We start from the raw sequence: 15,308 nt of genomic DNA, 5'->3' as shown, positions 1-15,308 counted from the left end.
TGCACGAGGCTCACATAGTGCAAGGAGACACAGGGAACACATTTTTCAACAGGTTGCAAGTTTTCCAGCTTCCTGTCCTTGACCACAGAAGACTTGAATCTTTCCTGTGACAGAACACTCAATTTACAAAGCCATTACATCGTGAGGTCAGAGTCCAAATCATATAGATTTTCCTTCAGTATCATCATGAAAGTTCCCAGGATTTTCAACTCCAATTCCTTTTAAAAAAACAAAAGCCAGATTTTCACAACTTGGGTCCATGAAATCAAGTTATTAATGTTAATGTACTTTATTGATCTTAAAGAAATACAGCATAGAAACAAAGGCCATTAATTGAGAGAGAGGCTTTGTTTACATTAACAAGTCATTCAGCACAAAAGGAGTAGATCCAAACTGAGGTCCCCATAAGTACAATATACGCAGTTCAACTGTTTACTTCAGCCTAGATTTAGGCTGGTCCACAATGTCATTCGGACCAAACTTGTCCACATTTTTGACTGGAATCTATTCTAGGGAGTCATCACTGGTTCAGACCCCCATGTCCCTAGCCAGGTAGAAGCACATTTGCTGGAGTGGACCATCTAGGTTAGCATTCCAAAGGCATCTAGGTAGCATGCACCAAAACTGCTCTACTGTCCAAACCAACACACAGTAGGTGGAGACAACCAGGGGATTCACTTCCAGACTGCTCTGCTGCTCCAAACAAAAGCACAAATGTAGACACAGTCAGAGGGAAAGAAAAACTCTCCAAAGACAGCAAAGTCCCAAGGCAGGGTGTAGTAGATGCCTAGCACTCTCCCTCTAGGATGGTTCATTTGGTTTGCAAGTCTTCAACTTTTCCTATGATTTAGAAGCAACTACAGGATGTAGAATCGCTGCCCAACAGTGACTCGCACAGTATGCTAATAGATGGACTGTGTTCCCTAACAGTGTTTGCATTACAGGGGGACAATGTTCACCATAACAGAGGACTTTGGCACAGACTGCCCATGTGAAAGGGTGGATGAAATTATTTTGCCATAGGACGAGTGACCAGAAACACATGTCTATAGTTTGAATAAATGCACACCACCATCAGCCAAGCATGCAAAGTGAATTTCTTTGCAAAGCAATGCAAAACTCATCTTCAGCAGCAGTTGGGATGACAAAAGACTAATAAAGACTGAGGAAATTCAATTGCATAGACAACTCCCATCAGCTATACCAAAATCATAGGAACAAAGGAAATGGTCTGCTGGGTCAGTGTGATTGTGCATCTCCTCCAGCTAACGGTGCTTCAACAGTGGCAGGAAAAGACAATCTCTAGGGGGAGCATGCAAGCCTGGCCACTATTTGCAGTCTATTCATCTCACACTCGTCCTAGCATCCATGGTAACTGACTGGGGCTGGTAGAGCACACATCCTTCCCTACCTTCTCTAACCCCTTTGAACTTGCTGATATATCTGCCTTGATATTTCCTGGGGCAGAAAATTCCTTGCCATGTAAAAAAGCACTTTCTATTATCCCTTTTGAACGGATCTCCCACTTGTTTCCACACGTCTCCCCTCATTCCAGCATTGCAGTATTTTTTTTAAACCCCAGAGTAATTGTTTCTCACCACAGTGGTCCATCTGTAATGTTTAGTCAGAGAAAGAAACATAATGCCATGGGAGGCGCCTCAACACAATTCTTGGAGATTCAGAGAAATTAACAAGAAAAGCAAGTTTGAAAGATAGATTTGGGGTTTATGAATTGTCTCGATTGGCTTGCAGTCTGTATCCTCTGCAGTGTGCACAGGACATTGCAGAGTTGAGAATGGTTCATTTTTTTGTACTAGCAGATCAGTTGTATGTTATTATTGCTGGCTCCTCCAAAGGTACATACTAGATGCTGAAGTTAGTTATTAAAAATGTCTATAGCTGTTTCTGCTTCCTCAAAATGTTCATATCCTTGTTCCCTCCTATGAGAAAAACCACATGCTGAGGGAGAGACGCGCAGTGTGGTGACTCATCTGCCAGAGTGGCCATCACAGCCAATAAGAGCCTTTGCTGCCCTTTGTGTCAGAAAGGGATGCAGATCCCTCAGGGATGGTTTTGCTGGCCGCCATCTGAGGAGCACCTGACCTTTCTCTGAGCCAACAAACAGATTGATTTGGGATTAGTGAAGGCACAGGATTCTGTCGGGGAGAAGCTGTTGTCAGTCCTTATCCAGGATGAAAGCCAGAAGAAAACGAGAAAATTTGTAATGGATGGACAGATTCCTTCTGAAGCCCCAGGACAGGGAAAGATGCAGAGTTGGGACCTGCAGGCTTTCTGCAAGCAGGGGTTGTGCTATGGAAAGCCAAAAACCAAGCTGGGGGACGGGAGCTTACCACTTGTCCCATTAAGGCTCTTGCAGGATTTGGCCAGATGGTTAAAGCACCTCACCAACTGGCAGTGCTGATAGTGGCCTTGATCATCTAGAGTACTGGAAGAAATGAGACAGAATCCCTCAGACGACTCTGCTTAGCCCAGTCCAACTTAACTATCTAGACATCAGACTGAAAAACCTCCTCTTTCAGCCTCTCCTGAAAATACATATGAATCAGAATCAGACCCTCCATTTATGGGGCTCTCCATTGACACCTTCCTTCAGACACAGCTGTCCAAATCCTTGCACGACATCGAATCTCTCATGACAAACATGATATCCACAAGAGGCGCCCCACACATTTGGGACGTCTAGGCACAATGCCAGGGCCTCTCTCTGGCCCCGCACACACCAGACACAGCTTGCTTTATGATCTGCTGACCCACAGCTGGTGGCTGGGGTTAGGGAGCAGAAGACAGACCCAAAAAGCCTGCTGGAAGGCAGACAGCACCTCATTGTGTGTGCAATGCTGATTCCTGCACTGGGAAAGATGGCACTTCAGAGATGTGCGGTGACACTATTTAACCTGAATCGCAAGGAATCCAGCTAAAGGGATCTGCTCTTGTTCTTCATGTTAAGCTTATGTTTCTGTACTTTCCTGCACTCAAGTTACATACGGAGCATGGGGGTAGCTCATCCTAAACCTCCCCACCACAACCTGCCCCCACCTTGAAATAGGGCCCAGCGCATTGAAGACTAATATTCCCACTTCAAACTTCCAATGACTACCATAAACACTGGGGATAATTAAAACACAAACATTATGAAAAATACAGTGGCAAGGACTCAAGGCCGTGGAGCTGGAAAGCAGGTATCTTAAAGAAGTGGCAGATAGATAACTGGTCTCCAAGACTAGATGTTTTTCAACCTAACGTTACAAATACTTACTTAGATGCATTTCCTAAATCAGAGTCAGAAAAGAGAATGTGTACCGTGTATTGGGACCATATCAAGTACTTTTCCAGCACCGTTAAGGTCTTTTATTTAAAAAAAAAAAAAAAAAAAAAAAAAGGCAGGTGGGGATGAATGAAATGAAAAGAAAAATGAATGAAAGAAAAAATGAGCCCTGTTTAAAGAATTTTGGATGCTTACCTAAATTGTGTAAGAAAAGGAAAATTCCTTCCCCCAAATGAAAAGACTCAGATGCAATTAAGACGGAGATAGCATCAGCCCATTTCCCCACATGCTATTAAGCTTTTCAGCAAGAGTACTGCAGAACACAGTGGTTGCAGCTGATACAGCCTTAGTGATATTTAGGTGGTTATTTTCTTTTTTTTTTTTTTTTACTTAATTATATAAAAAGAAACTATTCAGCAGCTCACTTGAAAACCAGCCTCCCTCACCTGGTGTGAGGCAACCTACTATAGCACTGCCATTAAAAACTCATCATGCCAAAGCCACTGGTTGGTTTGTCTTCCCACCAGCAGCTCCTTTACAGCGAGAGACAGAGTACGCGTCTGAAGATCCTCTCTGCTACACCTTTGAGGAGATTTACAGGGATTTGCACGTTTTTCTCGCTCAAAGAGAGATTATGTAGCATGATTAAGAGATATTCTAGGAAAGAAACTACCAGCTTCGATAAGCTTCTTGACATTCCCTTTGTTTGATATAACACCCATCAGTTATTAACGGGAATGTATTAAGCTGCTGCTTAGCCTCAGTAATGCCATGTTTAATAGCAAACATTTCTTCTCTCCCCTCTCTACAGTGGCAGCCATTGTCCAGTAATTTTTCGATGAATTAATCTATATCAATATATATATATTTTTTTTATACATATATCTATAGAATGTGTCCCTCCATGTCTAAAGCAATGGGAGAGTTGAGAGCAGCTAAGGCAAGTTACAGCTTTTCCTGTATCGTGGGAGAAGGACTTTCTGGGTCACTGAATCCAGAACCTTGTGACCATACTGTGAGACCCCTTATAGAAACCAACATTCGTCTATTAAAGAAAGGAAAAAATAATATGAGAGAGACGTTTTATAGGTAAGGATTCACTATACTGCAGATCAAAAAATAAAATTTGCCACTGTAGTACCACTGTCTCAGAAACTGCTCCCAGCAACATTTAATTCTGGGTGGCTCTCTCCTTCCCACATTTGCAATGCAAGGAAACCTGTGAAAAAACTGCGCTGCCTTTCAGGTGGGTGACAGGCAGGAAGGACACAGAGGAACTACAAAGGAAGGTGTCTGCTCAGCAGATCTTGCTATGGAATGGACAAACTGCACACGTAACCCCTGAAATCGATACCAGTTACAGCTTCCACACCAGTTGTATGTCCACCGCTTTACTGATGCCAGAGCAGAAAATGAACCTGCAGAAACCAGCCCATCTTCTGGGCCTACTCCATCAGACGTGCATGCACCGTAAGCCTCCAGCCTTCCCACCAGGCAGCTTCAAAGCTGTTGCTGCAAAGGGAAGCAGTGCTGTCTACGGTTAGCTCCTTTCTCCTTTGCTGGCAAAGACTCACCTCCAGTCCTATAAGAAGAAAGAGACTAAGACAGAGACCAGTAGGTGACACGATTATCACTTCTTTCCATAACCTTGTGAGGGTTGTGATACAGTCAGTCACCATACCTAAACAGGGCATGAGGGACAGCAAGTCTATGCTCTCCTCCACCCAGACCAGCTCCCAGAACACGTTTACTGGACATTTCAGAGGGAAACCTTTTGTGTTACACAGAACTATTTGGTTACAGAAACCTACCGTCTGCCCCTGTGTTGGACCAACCAAAGCCTGCAAGCACCCTGACAGTGAGAAGGATTGATATTAATATTAATATTTTCATCTGCTCCACAACATGAGCTGCCCATAAGCAACAACCTGAAGATGCCTCTGAGCTCCTAAATCCCACCTTGCCCTTAAAAAAAGAATGCAACTTATGTGAAGAACAAGAGAAGCCATGACAATCTAGTTCCCTCAAAGCACAAGTCACATCCACAGCAACATTTTAAACTTGCTCCGTTTCCTGCATGGCTAAATGCAGACAACACTATCAGGTCACATCAAAGAGACTTCTAAGTGGTGACAATGCCAATGTAAAACCATTCACTGGGTCTGCATCAATGTAACAAACTTTAAAAAAGTATTAAAACAGACTGTTTATTACAGCGTATGATGCGTTATATTAATTTACACAATGAGATATATATATAAACAACCATTGATGATGTACAGTAAATTGGACATCAACAGGAATATTAAAACTACTGATACTCATGCACGTGACATGCATACGTGTTTTTTTTTTCTTTTTCAAAAGCAGTTTTACACAATATACTGAAGTTACTAAGCCTTGGTCAGCTGCCCCAACAGTTTACTCCAAACACCACTGCCATCCGCAGCGGGACTCCCAGGATATCAGAGCAGAGTGCACTCCAGAGAAGGCCACTTAACCTTGGAGACAGATTGAACAGGAGCCCTTTCCTGCTGGGGGAAGGCTGGGGGATGACAGGGATGAGTTTCAAGAAGAGAATCAACAGGAAAAGAAAAAAAAAAAAAAAAAAAGGAAAATCCAAGACGCCAGACTACCAGGAGGAAGAAGTTCAAGACGTGGCAACAGAGCAGCAGAAAGGGACAAGCAAAAACATGAAGACCACCCACACTCCCTCCCCCTTATCCCCTAAAACCTCATGACCTTAAGCTGTCGATACTCTCTGTAAGACCCAGAACTGGAAAAACTAGGCAAGATCCATTTCCAGAAACATTAGCCTTTTTTCAAAGCCTTCTGATACCATGCACTGGAGGCTGTTCACGAGTCAAATGGCAGTGTTACGTTGTTATGTTTTTTAAAAAAATGAGTATACGGTCTTTTATTTCCACATAAAAGGCACTAGTATCCACCCAAGTTCTGAAGACGAGTGACATAATTTACCTCAAGCTTTAAATACTTGTATAAAAAAAAAACAAAACAAAACCGTGGAAATATGTACACAAAAGCACCTTGCTTCTGAAAGCAGAAGCAGATACATTCCACCAAGTCACCTCACTAGACAGTTGTCATGAGCTTCAGGGAGCCCGACCGAAAGCGGAGGATTTTCTTCTTGAGGTTATGGGAGGCTTTGATTTTGACAAAGGCCTTTGCTGCATTTTCGTGCAGCTCCGGCGCTGTAACTGTTTGGATGGGGAGCGTCTGGACAAACTGAGACCAAATAAGGCCCCCGCTCTCATCAGAGTCGCTGGTGGTCGTGCTCTCCCCTACAAATTCTACCTCGCTCAGGCTCGACTCGCTGTCTCCAAAGCAGTTCGTCGTGTAGTTGCTCTGCTCGTCCTCGCTCGTGTCCACCACGGTGGAGTGGAACAAGGACTCGCACTCCGCCGAGTACTCCGAGTCGCTGGCCACATAGGTATACGGGCTGACATAGGGCAGGGGGACTTGCGAGTAGACCCCCACACCTTCCCGTCGGTTCCTCCTCACCCTCCGCAGGGCCTCCTCATAGGAAATCTCTGCCGACGACTTCCACCGGCGGTAGTCGGCCCGCTTGTGTTTAGGCTTGGCCACCACAACCTCTCGGCCATGCCCGTGGGAGCGGACGGAGGATTTGTGCAGGCCAGTCTGCCGACTCTGGAGGCCTGACTCCAGCTGCAAGCCGCTGCCCCTCTTCCCCCGCGAGGAGGGCTTCTTCAGTTTCTTATTTGTATCCAACTCCTCAGGAAAGCGGCATTTCTTGCCAGCCAGCTTGGTTTTCTCCCGCAAGGTCTGCAAACTGTTTTCCAGCCCATTGGCAAGGTGGGGCCTGTGTTTCAGTGCGGAGCTTTTCAAAATCTTGACGTTTCGGGTGCCTTTGTGAAGCTTCACGCTTTGCTGCTGGGCTGGTATGTACTGGGCATTCACCAGCAACCCATCATCCAGGCTCTGGGAGGAAGAGCCCTCGCTTTTGAAATCCAGCGTGGGCCTCTCCTCGACAGCAGACGACGAGGAGTGAGTTGCCTGCAAGTTGCTCTTCTGCAGGACTTTTTTGGGAGGCTGGCTGACCCTGTTCTCCGGCTGCAGTACCACGGGCTTCCCTGGGCTCTCTTTGGGAGACACGGCAAAGAGCTGGCCATTCTCCTTGGGGACGTCCCCTGCTGCGGCCACTGCACTGGGGTTGAGCTCCACAGGCGCCAGTTTGACACCCCGTGGCAGGTGCTTGCTCTGAAGTTCACCTGCCACACCAGGCGGGAGAGCCGCTGGCAAAGGTGCCTTCCTACTCTCCAGCTGCTCGACAGCCGGCTCCCTCAGCCTCTGCTTTAATGGGGAGGGTGCCGTGTGGTCCAGAGCGGTGGTACCACCAGAAGGCAAGCATCCTTGCTTGGAGCTCTTCAGGTTCATGATGTTACTGTGAGCCACCACCCCTGCAGGCTGCCTGATGCACATGCTTCCATGCCTCAAGATCCCTTTGGTGGGATCAGCGTTGAGACTTGTCCTGGGTTTGTTAGTCCTTACCGCATGCGTCTTTTTCTGAACCAGGCTTAAGATGTAACTGTCTATCCTCTTGCTGGTGGAAGGGCATGGCGCCAGCCAGGAGTCTTGTGGGAGAAAGGTGTTGGTGCATTTTCCCGAGTCCGTTTCAGATCCAGCGCAAACATCGCTAATATTGCAACCAAGCTGCTCCTCTTCTTGCTGGGGGTTTTCAGTCACAGGGAGAAGAAACATGGGACTCTGCACTGCTACTGCATGGAGTGGGCTGGGGTACCGGTAGATGTCATTTCCGTTTTTAGACACCAGATCACACTGGTACTTTGGATGTACATCTGCAACGACATCGAGGGAATTTGAGTGCGGTGTGGACAAATAGCGACAGACAGAGCCTGCAGTCTGGTCCTCATGCTGGCCTTCCTTATTATAGTCCATCCAGCCTATGAGATCTGAAAGGCATTTTAGAAGAGTTTAGAGAGCCTGCCAGGGACAGTTCTGCTATGTTTTTCATGTGCCATCAAGGACTCTGGTCCCATCTACCCATATGATGCAATGCTTATGCCACAGCAGAAAACTTGCAACCAGGGATGCCATTTAAGCAATATAAAAGCATCACTATTCTTCCGTGGGTCTCTTTGTAACTGCATCTATGTAGGATTTGCCCCAATATGACTACATGGTTAAAAAACATAAAAATGACAGCCCTAATGAGAACATTTACTTTGGTTTCAAACCCATGTCTAGGTTGCTAACAGCTTCCTATTTTACTTCCAAGCCACTCAGAAGTCTGTAAGGGTCTCTTCTGTTTATATGCTACACGGGCACCTCTAAAACTCACTGTGGGCCTCAGCATGTATGAATTTTGTATTTTACTTCACTAAATCCAATGGGAAACATAAAAAATATAGACAAGACTGCAATGAATTCTTTCAGCTAATTGACAAATTTCACTTCCATATTTTTTCAAGCATATCTTGCGTCAAAAAAATCCATATTTAATTTTGTTGTTGTTATTATTATAATTACTACTACTATTATCATCATAATTATTTTATAACAATGCTAATAACAGATGCTCCTTTTGAGCAATAAAGGGTTAAAGACTGGGAAATAGGCTCATCTTTCCACACAAGTACAAGGAGTGCAGGTCAATCCAGCTGACACCCTAGCTTTGGCTCTGCGAAGAGAGTTCTGTAAGAGAAATCCAGTGCATTTCAGGATGCATGAGTCAGATTTAATGGTTCAGGCACTTACTTGGGAGGTAAGTGATCTTAGTAGGGCTTCAATCCAAGCACCTAAGATTATTATTTTCTTAAGCTTATGGTGCCCCTGTCCTTCTTGGGTAGGGATACAATCTAAAAGATCCTTCTAGATCACTGTCAGTCAGTCCTGTTTTCTACCCTTGGGCTAGAAACTTCAGCCAGGCACTCAAATTCGAATGCTCAGTGCTCGTCACTTATCTAAGGCTTATTTCAAAAGAGGTCTCACAGACGTTGATGAAATTGGCTGATAGAGATGATGTTCCTGCGTGAGCAGGAGAGGAAGAACTTGACAGTTTTCCCACTTTTCCTAAATTCTATGTCAGAGTCAGGAAATGTTGATAAAAACACTTCTTTGAAAAGTGCCAGTTTGTGAAATTTCATCTCTAAAAGTGAAACAGTATGAATAATGAGTTTTAGGTTTTTCTGATGTATACAGAAAAAAACAGCAATGCAATCTGCTGGAAATCCTTATGTATGTTTTTCCTTTTATGAATGGCTGATGAAGATCACATATACCTTACATCAAGGAGCATTAAATTACTTCAAGCTGCTCAAAGGAAAACTTACAGGACTTCTCAGCATCTCGGAATGAATGTATCCCAGGCTGTATTTTCCCACGTTAGAGTTAAAAGAACTTGAATTATTTTGTCTCCAATTCACAAACAAAAATCACTGTAAGTTAACTGTAAAGAGCAGAATGGAAATTGGAAATGCTATGGTTAGGAGTCTCCTCCACAGCCCAGAATGAACTAAGGCTTTTGAATCAGTACGGCTGCAACCAATAATACTTGATCACAAAACTCCTACTGAAGTGTCCTTTCTGGACAACAGACCTCCTGTTAAACTGTCCCACACATTAAGGCTTGCATCTTCAGCCTGGCGTCAAAGGAAATTCAACAGCTCTCCGCCAAAAAGACAAAATACTTTTCCCTGTTCATGATGTCTATTTGTCTATACTACATAAATGTAGTATGACACACCACAACGTGGTCACCTAGGGGTTGAGGACAATCAGAACTGACAAAATGACTGCTACAAACAGACTGACGTGCACCCTGACCTTCTAAAGCTTGCTCCCCGCTCTGTCACTTTAATGAGGACATGGCTGTTGAGGTATCTTTCGTTATTGCTATTTAGTAAAAATGCTTTTCTAAAGGAAACCATAAGAAATCAGCTGACTAATGTGTTTGTGTGTATAGGTACCGCTGCCCTCTACTGGGTAAAGCAGCTGTCATATTTTCACATCTTATTTTCATGTGATTACAGTGACGTATTCACATGAAAGGCTGAAGTAGTGGAGGGCAAACAGTCCTGTCTCGTGACCCATGTATGTGATAGGCACTGGAATCTTTTCAGAGCACAATACATCAAATGAAAGGAAGAAGGGTTAATCCAACCCAGATACTCCTGAGGCAGTATTTCCAAAGCCAAAGCCACCTCCTGGAGTATGATGTATTCGACCTGCTTTTACTATACCTGCAGATTTAGGGCGTCCATCTGAGATATTCAGTGTTGCCTCCAAAGGGCTGCAAAAGCAAGTGCTAGAATGGCAACTGGATAAACACTCACTGAAGACAGAGTTAGATGAATTGGAGAGCGATCCTGAAGCTCCATCACTCAGCTCATAAAACCCTATAAAAATAAGAGTTTGGATTTATATTAGTTATGTCTGTACAAAGTTACCATTTGTGTCTCTAGAAAGGCAGTCAAGCTCATGTTTATGTTGGCTTACTCTATTGCAATTAGTTATGGGATTTCACTCAGTCACCCAAAAACCTGCACAATTTAGTAATATCCTTATTGGTATGAAGGATTCCGTTTAAAAGTAAAGAAATTAGAAGTAAAAAAGTAGAACTTTATTTAGCATATGAAATTTTGAACTTTTTTTTTAACCTTTACAGGGGTTGGGGTTTTAACCTTTGCAGGGGTTTTCAGATTTCAGCAAGAAGGATCCAGGCTGCGTTTGACACCCCATTCATTTAATAGTGTATTATACTTCCAAGATAAACTCTCCAGCTACTAATGAACTACAAAATTTTTACCAAGTTCTGGGCCCAATGCTATCCATTATTTTCATCAAAGTTTTGGAGACAAACAGTGGATGACAGGAAAGAATAAAATGGTAAATAATGTGCAGACATGGAAAAATTTATTTCTTGGTAAACTGGGTCTACTCAAGAAAAATACGACATATCGCAATCAAGGTTTAAATTTAGAAAAAAGGAATGCAGGGCACGTCTACAGAATAGGGATGCACTGTGGAAAACAATAATCCCGAAAAGGACTTAGTCAGCGTGGAAAAGCAGCTCAATCAAGCTTAATGATATGGCAAAAAAAGCTAATGAGATTGTTGGATGTACAAAGAGACTAATGAATAGCAATAGGGAAATGACTTCAGCAGTCTATACAGCACTGGCAAGAAAGACATTGGAAAAGTATACCTAGTCCTCGACTCCAGCACACTTAAAACAAAGCTAAAAAATGGGAAAGGGGCCATAAAGCTATTCAAGAGCTTGGAAAAATGCCTTAAAACAAATGACTTACTGAACTTGACCTGTTTAGCTCATCAAAAAAGTCAGGAATTATACTGTATAGCACCTCCAAGAGGAGAAAAAGCTGGGAACTAGAAAAGATCTCAGTCTATAGGACAAAAGCATATAAAAAAAATCAGGGATGGAACAAGTCAAATTCAGATTAGAAATTAGCAATGGTTTTTACGTTTGCAAGTTGGAGGATTCTCCACTTTGTAGTGTCTTCAGAACAAGTCTAGATGCCTCTAGGAAAGCTTCCTCATAAATACCACTTACTGGCTTCAACACAGTTAGAATGGGATGAAATTAAACATATGTGGTATTAAGTCGTTTGATTCAATGTTCCCTTCTGGCTGTAAGATCAATTTTGACATCTTCCTCCTGCTTGCTGGTGCTTCCTTTCACCATTTTTTCTGCAGCCTCCTTATATGCAAGAGAATTAGAACTTTTTGAACTAATTTGTGGGTGGAAAAAAAAAATGCCCCAAACACTAAAAATCTAATTGAGCTTGAAATGCTCCTCTGAATATGTTTTCTACAAACAGCAACCTTTCCAGTGGAAGGTACTTTGCTAGTAGACTTAATTATCAGAATGTGAACATGCTATAGAAATTTACTGTTGTAGCACTGAAAACTACAGTCAGTTTAAGTCCAGGTACCAAGGGAGGCTCCATTTTGCTGAATATTGGCTTTACCTGAACTTGGACGACTGTCTGTCTCAAGGTGTTCATCTGTCGTTTTTTCCACGTCCAGGCGGAGATCACTTATTTGCTTATCTAGCTCTTGTAACTGATTTAGCAGGCCGGCGTCCCTCCTCCTCAAGCAGTTCTGGAAAACAAGAAGACAATCAACATCAGCTCCTTCAGTGGGGCAGACCTGAAGGGGTTCCAAAGACAATCACCCTTCTCCATCTGAGCGTCATGGAAATATTTTGTCTATATTTTTCTATAAAGAAAAAAAAACCTAAAACCAAATCAGAAGAAAGCCCTGAAATTCTAGATACTCTGGATAAAAACTTAACTGAAGAATTATGCAGGCACTTCATTCCGGTCTCTTCCAAGCAGTTCTACCTAGGGAGCACGCTCCACAATTTCGGAAGACCAACATGCTATGTTGGCAAAGCACTCCTTTGCAGGACCCCAGCTGTGACAACAAAGCTGATATGGTCAAACCAGACCTGTGCACATGAAACGGGCTACTTCAGTGAAAGGACAGCTTTGCCAGTGTAATAGGGGACGTTCACCACCACAGTGACTTCACCACCACAGTGACGTTAGTCAAAGATCACATCTGTTCACACAATGGGATGAAACAGCTCTGCCAACAAGTGTCTGAAGTGTGGGAACCGCCTTGTTCGCCTGCACATTATGAACTTACAGTCTCCTATATAGACAGCAAGATTCTCAGGGCTGGGATCATGGCCCTTTTATTAGTTTTGCTGTACAGCAGGAAGGAAGAGGAATTGTTGCTCTTCTCCCATTACAATTGGATAAAATTGCTGTGAGATGAATTTTAGGGCTATTTATGAAGGTAATTTGATGGCATTAAATAAGCAATAAGAAATTATTTTGTAAGGCACTCATTAACCCCTGGTCAACGCAATCAGTTTCCCTGCGTGTATTATAATGTTGCTTATTCATCATCTGTTCAGCTTCATACCCTGGAATTGTTCCCTGGCTTTGGGGAAAGTGGGGGAGGCAGGGGGAAGGTTTATCTTTTGTGGGTTTTTTTTAAGTGCATCATTTGATTGGTGCCCAGTGGTGCTCTGATAACGCTCAGCACAAAGAGTTTTGATGCTCATAACTGGACTAGTTTTAAATCCATTAAATCAAGGACAACCTTTCCCCTAGGGTGGGCCAGTCCTCAGGCAAGGGCAAAGTAAATGCTAATAGCATTAGCAAGGCTGTTTGAAGATGTGCTGGCATTTCACACCATCCTTGGAGAACCAAAGGGGCGATCCCAAGCCTTCTCCCACATTTCTGACGGCAGCCAGGAGCCGGCTGGGAGCCAGACTGGCAGAGGTGATAGGTTCAGGAGGTAACTCACTGCAAAACCCACTGCCACCAGTGTCCCCCCTCCCCCAGCAAGCATGGCATCTGGTTCCAATCTGCAATGTCAAGTGCACAATTTAAAGTGCTACTACAAATCCCCGGGGGTTTTTTGAGTAATGATTCCCTGGTCCTTCACTACGTCTCTTCGGCAGCCAGCCCCCTTCTCAGCAGTGAAATAATTTATTTTTATCTTTTCAAGAAGGAAATAATCAGAAATTAACTGCACCAAAAGGCTAACAAGAATAAAAAAAAAAGGTGGGCAGGAATGGAGGGTTTGGGGAAAAGAAGAAATCAGGCAAATAAATCACGCAGTCGAACTTCTCCCCGGGTGAAAGCAAATGCTGAGCTGTGCACAAAGACCGCCAGGCACAGCTGTATGCTATTTTCATTGAAAAATGATCTGCTGCTTCATGCCGCCCTCCATCTCTTCCCACATCAGCTACAAAGTGCGTCCTTCAACAAAAGCATCCCTTATTTTAAGGGCCTGATCCTGCCCGTGCCGCAGCGCTCGTTACTCCCTCTCAGGGTTGCGGCCCAGGAGCTCGCTCCCAACTTCCATTCAAGGCAACGGCAGCGCCTTTCTCGCCTTGAATGGAAGTCGGACCGCCGACCTGGCTCGGGAAACCGCCAGGGAACGGTGCGGCCACGAGCGAAACGCCGGCAAAACCCGGCCGCCACCGATTTGCCACCGCTTCGCCGCAGCCCACGGAGGCCCGTCCGTCCCCCGGCAGACGCCGCTCCCCGCCTCACCTGCACGCCCGGCCGGGACGCCGTGCCGGCGTGACAGCGGCGTGGGCATGCACCCTCCGGGGGACCGCGGAGGGGCGAGCCACCCGCGGCTCACACCGCCCCGCAGGGACGGCGTACCGGCGCGCGTCCCCCGGGCGCCCCACGCCCGCGTCCCCGGCGACCCCCACCCCCAGGCCGCCCCCCGCTCACCAGCTGCCTCCGCAGGAGGAGAATGTTCTCCTCCAGGAACTTCTCCTCCAGGCTGCGCGGCGGCGGACCCTCGCCCGGCGCTTCCCCGCGGCCGGTTCCCTGCGCCCCGGGCGCGGCGCCCGCCGGCCGCCGCAGCAGGAGGCTCTTCACCAGCAGCTCCTGCCGCTGCCTCAGGTACTCCAGCTCGCCCAGCCCGGCCAGCGTGGCCTCCAGCCGCTCCCGGGTGCGCTGCCGCTCCGCGTCCGCTTCGCCCTTCTCCCGCCAACGCGCATCGGGCTCCCGCGGCCCCCCCGCCTGTCCCGGCCCGGCCGCCGGAGCGGCGGCTGCCGCGGGGCTCGCCTTCATGGCAGGGGAGGGGTCGCCCACCGCTGACAGGCCCTGGCCGCGGGGGGCCAAGCGCCGCCGAGCCCCGCGATACCGCCGCCGCCGCGGTCGCGAATGGGCCGCGGGGCGCCCGGCTCCCTCCCCGCCTGCCGCGGCCCCGCGACCGCCTCTCCTCCCCTCCCTTCCCTCCCTCCCTCCCTCCCTCCCCACCCGGCGGCGGCTCCACGCCCGCGGTCCCCTTCCTCCTCCTCCTCCTCCGCCTCCTCCTACTCCCGCCCAGCGCCTCCATCGTCCCCCAGCGTGGAGCCCGGCGCGGTGGGGGAGGCGGGCGTGCTGTCCGCTGACCGCTCCAAAAACTCCCGCGGGAGCCCACGCGCGGCGTAGTCACGGGCCATCGGCAGCACGTTGTGGTG

General features: G+C 46.3%; 1 protein-coding gene across 3 annotated transcripts; it reads right to left on the bottom strand.

Annotated features, from left to right (window-relative positions):
* Nucleotides 1-259: 259 nt before the first annotated feature.
* Nucleotides 260-15,075, bottom strand: DACT1 (dishevelled binding antagonist of beta catenin 1). Of its 3 annotated transcripts, none has more exons than XM_074583676.1 (4): nt 14,572-15,075; nt 12,277-12,409; nt 10,528-10,683; nt 260-8,124 (listed from the first exon to the last, which is right to left on the bottom strand). In XM_074583676.1, the coding sequence occupies exons 1-4, from the start codon at nt 14,914-14,916 to the stop codon at nt 6,380-6,382; spliced, it is 2,379 nt and encodes a 792-aa protein (XP_074439777.1). In that variant the 5' UTR covers nt 14,917-15,075; the 3' UTR covers nt 260-6,379. The 3 variants fall into 3 exon arrangements, with proteins under 3 accessions (XP_074439777.1, XP_074439775.1, XP_074439776.1); XM_074583674.1 differs by having other exon boundaries at nt 260-8,238; nt 14,572-15,053; XM_074583675.1 differs by having other exon boundaries at nt 260-8,238; nt 10,621-10,683; nt 14,572-15,053.
* Nucleotides 15,076-15,308: the final 233 nt, after the last annotated feature.

Source organism: Larus michahellis, chromosome 4, assembly GCF_964199755.1.
Source record: "Larus michahellis chromosome 4, bLarMic1.1, whole genome shotgun sequence".
Taxonomy (NCBI): Eukaryota; Metazoa; Chordata; class Aves; order Charadriiformes; family Laridae; genus Larus; species Larus michahellis.
The sequence above is the reverse complement of the archived record's forward strand: the minus strand, read 5'-3'. Positions and strand labels throughout refer to the sequence as shown.